The sequence below is a fragment of the Rattus norvegicus genome, chromosome 15, assembly GCF_021556685.1.
Source record: "Rattus norvegicus strain SHRSP/BbbUtx chromosome 15, alternate assembly SHRSP_T2T, whole genome shotgun sequence".
Classification (NCBI taxonomy): domain Eukaryota; kingdom Metazoa; phylum Chordata; class Mammalia; order Rodentia; family Muridae; genus Rattus; species Rattus norvegicus.
This window is the reverse complement of record NC_141548.1, coordinates 21,156,200-21,164,675: the sequence shown is the minus strand read 5'-3', so window position 1 is coordinate 21,164,675 and position 8,476 is coordinate 21,156,200. Positions and strand designations below refer to the sequence as shown.

General features: G+C 42.6%; 1 protein-coding gene across 2 annotated transcripts; it reads right to left on the bottom strand.

The window, feature by feature from the left end:
- Positions 1–526: 526 nt before the first annotated feature.
- Positions 527–7,914, bottom strand: LOC134481952 (disks large homolog 5-like). Of its 2 annotated transcripts, XM_087587176.1 has the most exons (5): positions 7,751–7,914; positions 6,846–7,008; positions 5,542–5,673; positions 4,713–4,889; positions 527–1,125 (listed from the first exon to the last, which is right to left on the bottom strand). In XM_087587176.1, the coding sequence occupies exons 1-5, from the start codon at positions 7,899–7,901 to the stop codon at positions 1,041–1,043; spliced, it is 708 nt and encodes a 235-aa protein (XP_087443302.1). In that variant the 5' UTR covers positions 7,902–7,914; the 3' UTR covers positions 527–1,040. The 2 variants fall into 2 exon arrangements, with proteins under 2 accessions (XP_087443302.1, XP_087443303.1); XM_087587177.1 differs by lacking the exon at positions 4,713–4,889 and having other exon boundaries at positions 1,041–1,125; positions 7,751–7,901.
- Between the last annotated feature and the right edge of the window lie 562 nt (positions 7,915–8,476).

Genomic DNA, 8,476 nt, shown 5'->3' with positions numbered 1-8,476 from the left:
CTGTAAGACCTCCGACCAAAAGAAGCTATGATATATATCAAAATGAACTCAGCAAAACATCATTATCAATAACAACAAACAAACCAACAACAAAAATAGTAAAAATGTTCATTCCTCTACAATTGGTGGAATTCATTAAATGTGCAGTCATAGTTGATGCTATATTTCAAGGAATCCACAGGCATCAAAGTCTGTGTGTCCTGAACATTTTACATTCCCATACTGAATTGTTTTATTTCCAATTAGATGTATTAGAGAAATACTTCTGTGTTTCTCCTTTGTTTGTCATTATAAATGAAGCTAAATTTGTGAGCACAGGGATAAAGCAAGGATATATTTCATCATGAAGGGGGGTTCCACAGAGCATGACACACTGTCTACATCAAGAGCACAGTTTCCTGCATAGCTCTGGTTGGCTGTGAACTGATGATGAAGCCTACGCTGCATGAGACTTGCAAAAAACCACTGTTGCCTTACACTTGTGCTGTTACAGGAGGAAGAACCACACACGACTCAGGACGGCCTTGTGAGTGAAGGGTTAAAGGTCACATTTTTATTTATAGACAAACATTAATTTATTCAAGAACATTTTAAATTGGGGAGTCAATGAGTTCAATGTATATAGCCTTAGGAATATCAATTAATTAATATTAATTACATACACTAAAGTTAACAAATGGATAAAAAACTTCAAACTTAAACAAATAAAAACAAATGCATAAAACAACCAAACTTCAAACTAAAAACCAAATATAACAAGTAAATTAGTCAGCATTCAATTCATGCTGATTTTTCAACATGTAACTCCAGCCTGTTGCTGGCCTTGCAAACACAGCAGAACGGCAGGTAAGGTGGTAAAATCTCTTCAAGAGGAATGTAGACCTGCCTCATACAGGGTGGTTGGTTGTTGATGGACAAGTCGTCAAAGGGTTAAACGTGAGGCGTGTTCCATGCCACATCTCAAGGTCTTTCAAATTCAGCCCAAGATTGGAAAGTTTACAAGGACTGAGATGCGGGAGGTGTTGTCAATCTTTGCACCCTCAGTGCTCCTGGTGGACAGGTCTGTCTCTGAGAGCTGTGGTCCTGGTCTGGGCCATGGGCAAGCATCTGCTGGAGTGTTCACTCCTAGGGGTGGAAAAGGCCTGGTGAGGACCTGCCATGTCACTTCTCCCATACACAGAGCACAATTCAGCAGGATAATCCAGGATGATCTTTCATCTGAGGTCATTTTCTCATGGCCAGGACAGAAGGGTAAGAGATCCCACAGGCCTGCATATTTTCCCAGCTTTTAAAACTGCTAAAAATTGAACAGTGAACAGCAGATAATTCCAATCGTCCATATATATTATATTTTAAAATCATGCAGCAATGTCTCAACGTCAGTTGAGGAGAGATGTGAACAACCTAGAAAACAATAGGAAGGCCTTGGAGGCCTGTCCATCACTGAAATGAAGACTATCATTATTCCTCCACTGCAGGAATATGCCTGGGGTCCAAATACAACCTCGATATCTGCAAAGACCCAGAGAAACAATATCTAAAGAAGTACATGCACACTGAAGTGATATTATATTTGGCAAGAATATACTGCATGGAAATCTTGCCAAGGGTAGGCATTGAACTCTAAAGGAGATACACATGCAGAAAATAATCTATACCACTCCTTTGTTTATGGTTATCATAAAACTATTTGTGGGGAGACTTAAAGGCACTGGGCTCAGATAATACAAGAGAGCTCAGACTGGAGGGATCAGTACACAATAGCCAGAATCTCTATGGATCACATACACTTCATGGATGGAATTTCTTTTAAAATGGACAGGAATAATATTCTGAGCTGCTCCTAGCTGACAGATGCTGATAACTATGATGAAAGTCACACACCCAATAAGACAGTTTATAAGTACAGGTAATCTACTTGGGTCATCTCATCCTGTGCTTTGAAATCATCTCAGTGACACCGAAATGATGCCGCATCTTCTCAGACAAGGCCTTTTGCTCAGTGAAGAGTTTGTTCTGATTCAGGGCGTCCTACAGACTTTCCTACATTCTCTCCTCATCCTGGTCATTAGAAGATTATATTGTCCATGGAGACAGGCATGTATACAGAGACAGACAGACAGACAGACAGACAGACAGACAGACATACACACCTTTGAACTCACCCAAATATATTTGTTCACACATACAAGCAGAGTATTTTGCAGAATGTGCTTAGTTTCCCAGTTAATGGTAATAGAAGAGATCACCCAGTCTACTATTGTGGCATAAGAAAAAAAAAAACCTGGAATGGGGTAAGTACACAGTGAGCATAGGCTAAAGACAGCTTAGCCAATAAAGTATATTCCCATGAAAATCAGAAATTAGAAATGTGACATATAGGCCTGTTAGCCAAGCCTCCTTAGCAAGGTCACAAGGCTGTGCACAGGAGGCTGATTTCAGGCAAGAGAGCACTGGGTGGGGGCAGGTGAGCCTCTTCTGTCCTCTGCTCACTGTTTCCCAGTGCATGCAAAGTGAGCTGCATTTTTCAATATGAGGTCCCTTTAGGATACAGTACCTGACAGGGGAGCCAAACTACCAGCACAAACAGCTAGGAAATCTCCCTAACCACAATCCAACGTAAAACTTGGACTGGGATGCTATCAGATATAATTCGAGTGAGATAAGGCTGACTGATTCAAAGTCAAATGCTAGCAGGTATAATCAAACTCAGCCACAGTCCATGGAAGGGCTGGACAACATTGTACCTTTTCACTTTCTGACTGGTGGACTTCTGGATAATTTTGCTTCATGGCTGCTCTGAGGTGAACCACTACAACACTAATGTGCCACAGTTTCTCTGCTGACACCTACTTCTTGTTCTGGAATCGCTGTGTCAAAGGTTGAACTTTCACAAGAGTTGTGCATGGCTTCTCACAGGGCTACCCATTTGACACCTCCAGCAATGTCTGAGGGTCATCACTTTCTAAACCCTCCTTACAGAAGATTTTCACTCAGAACAAATGATTTTGAATAACAATAGTTAAGAGTGCTACAGACCCAACACAGGGTGAGTGCTGTGGACTATTTTGAGCCTAAGTTTCTGTCTGTAGCAAAGATGTGATTCCACCTCAGCATAACTCCTGGACATCTTCTGCTTGCAGATTCAACTCTAAGCAAATTAATCTTTCAATTAACAAATTCCAGAGCAAACTCCAAAGCCAATGTATATTCAACCAAGTTTAGGCCAATCTGGAAAGAAAGTGGTGGCAGGTAACGATTAACATAACCAGGATGTTGAGAAGACACAACAAGCACATGACCTTCCAGTGTTACTTTACACCCAGAGCAAAGAAGGCAGAAGAGCCCTGAGTCAGCAGTTTCCACACTCAGGTACATGGATTTCACACAGCAGACTCTCCTCAAATCCCTGTACCCTATTCCTGAGTTTTTCTCCAAGTAATGTCAATGTTGATGAATAGTTTTCCCACTGTAATAATTTCAATAGTAATCAAAACCCCATTAAGAACAGTTTAAAACTAATTGGAAACATTGTGTTTCCTCTTCTTCTCTCTTTTACATTTCTATATGTGTACATATAGACTAATACAATATATATATAAATATGTGTCTGTGTTCAGAAACTTGTTGTGTTCACACACACACACACACATATGCACAAACTAACATATACACACACTTCTATATGTAAGCACCCATACCGCAAACACTTAAAACAAGCAACTCCCAATGTAACATGTGTACCATAGCCATAACCATGTTCACACATCTGTGCCCAACGACACAAACACACACACACACACATACACACACACACACAGAGTCAGAGAGAAATGGAGAGGGGGAGGGAGGGAAGGAGGGAGGGGTGCGGAGAGAGAGAGAGAGAGAGAGAGAGAGAGAGAGAGAGAGAGAGAGAACAGAAATCACAAGTGAGAAGCAGAAAAGAATGAGGAGGCCATCCTTCTGGAAGCACAGTTGTTGAATACAGATTAGGCAAAGGAAATGTGTCAAGTGAGAGCGTAGACACTGCTATCCATCCCTTATAGAGTAAACCTGTGTAGGGAATGCACTTCTTGGGCACACGAGGTTGAGAGAGTTGGAGAAAAATTTCCCTCTAACCCTCACATATCTCACACAAACCCTCACCCTGAGAGAAGCCTTTCTTACATCCCTGTTCATCCAGTCAGCTCCAGGACAGAAGCCCCAGGAAAGAACACTAAAACACTGACATAGAACAGGACTGACACACTGCTTCTCAAGCTCTGTCACTATGAACCACGATTTGGACAGGCAGAAGGGACCATTTTCAATGTACGGGGGAAAGGAGAGAAAGTCCACAAGCCCCATCATGATTGACAATGAGAGACATTCTTTTAGCAATTGAACTGAACTCTAATCAGTTCTGTGCACTACAAAGACGGCTACCACATGGCATCCCTCTACCATTATGGCATGTAAGTGTGCAATGTGTGATCAACAGATCCCCCTTAAGGAAATGCATTTTCTAGTTGAGCAGGAGGATTTGGTTGTCAATCCTCCAGTTTCTTGCATGAAGCTAGAATCACAGAAAGTTTTGTAAATGGGCAAAGAAATGAACAACTGGATGAGACCTAGGAGAGTTTCTGGATAATTTGGAGAAAGGTTAAATTGGTTTGACTTGCTTTATGCTTAGATATCAGGAAAACCTGCCCTTGATGCTTCATTCATCCTACCTGAGGCTGCTTGTTACTCGGATTTTCATACTGGCTTCCCCACAGAACCTTGTTGTTTCCTTAATGGATTCTTCCAGTGCAATCTGATCCCTTAGAAGCCTCTTGTACTCATTCCATGCTCTCTGGGCATTGTTCTTCAGCTCAAAACACTCAGTTAGGAGGGGGCAGAAGCTGCGGCTGAGACACAAAGAAAAAATGGTGAATCCCAGCCAGTCTCCAACTTCCTCCCACTTCTCCAAGTCCATTACTCCTTCTAGGGTCCTGATCAGAAGAGAACCCCAGATTATAGTCCAAGTCCACAGTAGCCATGGAGCATAACCTAGAGACAGGTCAAATGGAGAAAAGAGCAACATTCCAGAAGACTCAGGGCACTTCTCAAAAACCTGACACCATTGATTCAAGTTTTTCCTAGAAGAGGACTTAATCCCTGTGTGTACTTATATGTCCTTTTTATTAGAATGTCCCTTGGAGGCCAATCTTTCTATGTGTCCTGTGTGTGTGTGTGTGTGTGTGTGTGTGTGTGTGTGTGCTGTGTGTGTCCTGTCAGAGCCCCAGAGCATCAGGATTGATTGATGACTCCATCATTGTTCACACATTTTCTATGTACAGGATCCCTATTTGGGAAGGACAATGACTGATGAATCTCACAGTCTCTTTCCATTTGTTCAAACTATCTACAAGAGGTAAAAATCCTAGAGCCTTCCTTAGAGACAGGCTTCCTGGCATGCTTCAAACACTATAAAGCCTGATCCTCACTTTATTTCAAAGATAAGAATGGGCTGACATATGCTTGCCTAGTGCTGGGGTCACAACCTTGTAAGTTACTCACCAGTACCAGTCATTTTCCAGTGTAAGGTTTTTACATTTGACCAAAGCGGTATTGATCTGCTCGCTCATTTTCTTCATGTCGGTCATCACTTCCTCGTGCTGCATCATGAGCATCTCGGACTCAAACTTGTTCCTGTGGCAGGGCGTGGTCCAAGGATCAAATAACATTATGAATGAAGGATACAAGAATTATATGAATTTAGACTGAATCCTGAACTACCCCAGCCTAGGACATGCCACACCCTTGCTCCTTGGTTTTGGGTCCATTTGGTATTTATTAAGTTTATTATTATGGCCGCGGGGACAGCAGTGCCAGGAAACAAAAGCAGGGAGCTGATTTGCTTGAGCTCCCTGACAGGCTTTGAAGAAATAGACTAGCTTGCCAAAAACATTCGAGGGTCCTGTGCCACCATCCAGGCTCCATCTTAAACCCATGAAGCCTATTCTCCTGTTCTTAGATAACAATTCTCAATCATAGAATCTATTGCTACATGAAAACCCAAAGGAACATGGACAGTATTTACAGGGAAAAGAAATTATAACACACACCAGGAGATTGCCATGTGTGTCCACCTGAGCAGATGTGAAATGTTGTACTGTTCAAAGTGAGGCTCTCAGCCACATCATTATGATGCCATGGAAATTGACATAGGATAATTCTCAGGCCAAATCAGAACACAGAATACCCAGATCTTAAGTTATACACACAAACGCACTCACACATGCATACACACACACAAACTCACACAAAACACTCACTCTCTCTCTCTGTCTCTCTCTCTCTCTCTCTCTCTCTCTCTCTGTCTCTCTCTCTTATACAATTAGAATGCCAAATAAATACAAGAATGTGGCATTATCTCAAAATACAATCAATAAAATCAGAGAAAAGCAATGATACCCTGTTGACAGTGCAGTCACACACTGTGAGGCAGCAAGAGGGATTGGGCCCCTCCAGCTCTTCACAAGACCTATTGAACCCAAAGCACCTCCACGTCAATTACAACAATGATTGCTCATAATCAGAGCACCTAGAAATTCCCACAACCCAACAACTGTCCAGGCTACTTAAACAACACAATGAGAGCACACACTCTACTACCCTTATTCCCAGACTGTAATTCAGGCCATAGGCTATGATTTACGTTTGTAGGAATCAAAACAGCCTGTGCCACCATCTCATTCCCATCTGATCTTCACATTCTGATGCAATCAGGAAAGTGATTTTGACCATGAGCCCATCCTGGAGTTGTAGCCTACTGTGATGTGAGGAAATGTGGATTTAAACAGCACTTGCACTGTGACTACCTGTCATTTAAATTCTTTCCAGGGTAATCCGCCAGGATTCTCCTGAGTTCATCTCTCTCCTTTTGCATCTTGTGGAGGGCAATTTTGAGGTTCTCCAAACGCTTCATTCTCTCCTCCTCAACAGGTGTCGTGGAGGGTTGGGATGATGCCTTCTGATCAGACTCTGTAGGTAGATAAACACCAGTAAACAGGCATATATGGGGACATAATGTCAAGAAAAACTATGCTTACTCTAAAACAGAAGTCTGAGGATGAACAGTTCTACAGATACAGTGACTCCCTGACAGAACAAGAAAGCTATCTTTAAGCTGAACTCAGCTCAGTCCCTGTTCCCCACCATCATAGACATATGGTGACATATGCCATCATAGATATAGACCACACCTCCTATAGCCATCCTTCTGCACTGAAATTCTAAAGCTGGCCTAAACAAGAAGAATTCGAGGACCTTCTAAGCTAATGTCTGATGTGAGGCAGGTAAGTCCTTGAGTCCAAACTGTTTAACATCTTGAATCCCTAGTCACGTGTGTTCAAGTACAAAGTAACTGTGACCATGATATATGACCAGGAGAGTATCCCTCGTGGCATCAATTACCCACGTAGTCTACAGGACACAGCTGAGAATGAAGTGCTTCAACAGCCTATCCTGAGAGAGACACTTTGTTATTCTTACACAGGCACATCCTGGTATTCTTTGACACTGCCCATGACACTAAAGAGATCCAAGGAAAGCCCCTTGACATATAACAGTTCTTGGTTCTCTGTCAAACTAATGATCAGAAATTGTTGTGTCTGGGTCAGCCATTTAGGAAGACTGAGGCTCTAAATCATACGTCCTACTCCTGGAAGGACCAGCTCAAGCCAACCTCCTCTAGGAAGCTCCCCTTTCACTGCCCAGTACTCACTTGACCTCCTCAAGGACCTTTCCATTCGTCTTGTTCTCCAACGTGATAGAAGGCTGGCCTCCCTCTGCCTTGGTCTGGTCTCTACATGGATATGATTGTCCCTCCGAAAGAGACTGAGGATCCTGGAGAACATGCCTCCTCGGGAACCCATTAGGAAATGAAGGGAAATCGCTCAGGCAGTTGGTGTCACCACAACACTGCTGACATCACAGAAGATTCTAGTGTCTCCTGGATACAAGAGAATTTCCAGGGAAGACACTACCGGTGATGTTACTGGGAAATGCCATAGCTTACTTGCTAACTACATCCACCCAGACTGACCAGGTTCTGCAGTGGCTTTTCCAGAGACTCACTTTTGAGCGAGGGAACACCCATTCGCACACTCTCCTTCCAGAGCTTCAGAGTTCTCACTGCTTCATTACAACTCAGTTGCTGAGGAGAGGGAGAGTTGTATCAGGCCTTGAAACGGATAGAACATATTTGTTAACAGCCAAAGATCTAAAGACCTTGGATGATGAATATTCTTCTTCCTGAAATGTATAAACCCAGGGTCCAGGGTCCATGCATGTGACATATAATCCAATTCCCACAATTTTTTCTGTTCCCTAGAGGCCAATATTTCTTTTCCTACACCTTTAAATGTATGCAAGTTGGAGAATGTTGTTTCATGGAGTGTGCCTTGGAGGAGGAATGGTTTCAATATATTCACCCATGTTTTTTCCTGAA

What these genes read in the sequence shown, in the direction of transcription:
- LOC134481952 (XM_087587176.1), bottom strand. Translation starts at nt 7,901, where the DNA reads ATGGGTTCCCGAGGAGGCATGTTCTCCAGGATCCTCAGTCTCTTTCGG. An exon ending in AAGGTCCTTGAGGAGGTCAA is followed by an intron (nt 7,009 to 7,750) that starts GTGAGTACTGGG and finishes ATCTACCTACAG; the next exon opens with AGTCTGATCAGAAGGCATCA. An exon ending in GGAAAGAATTTAAATGACAG is followed by an intron (nt 5,674 to 6,845) that starts GTAGTCACAGTG and finishes GCCCTGCCACAG; the next exon opens with GAACAAGTTTGAGTCCGAGA.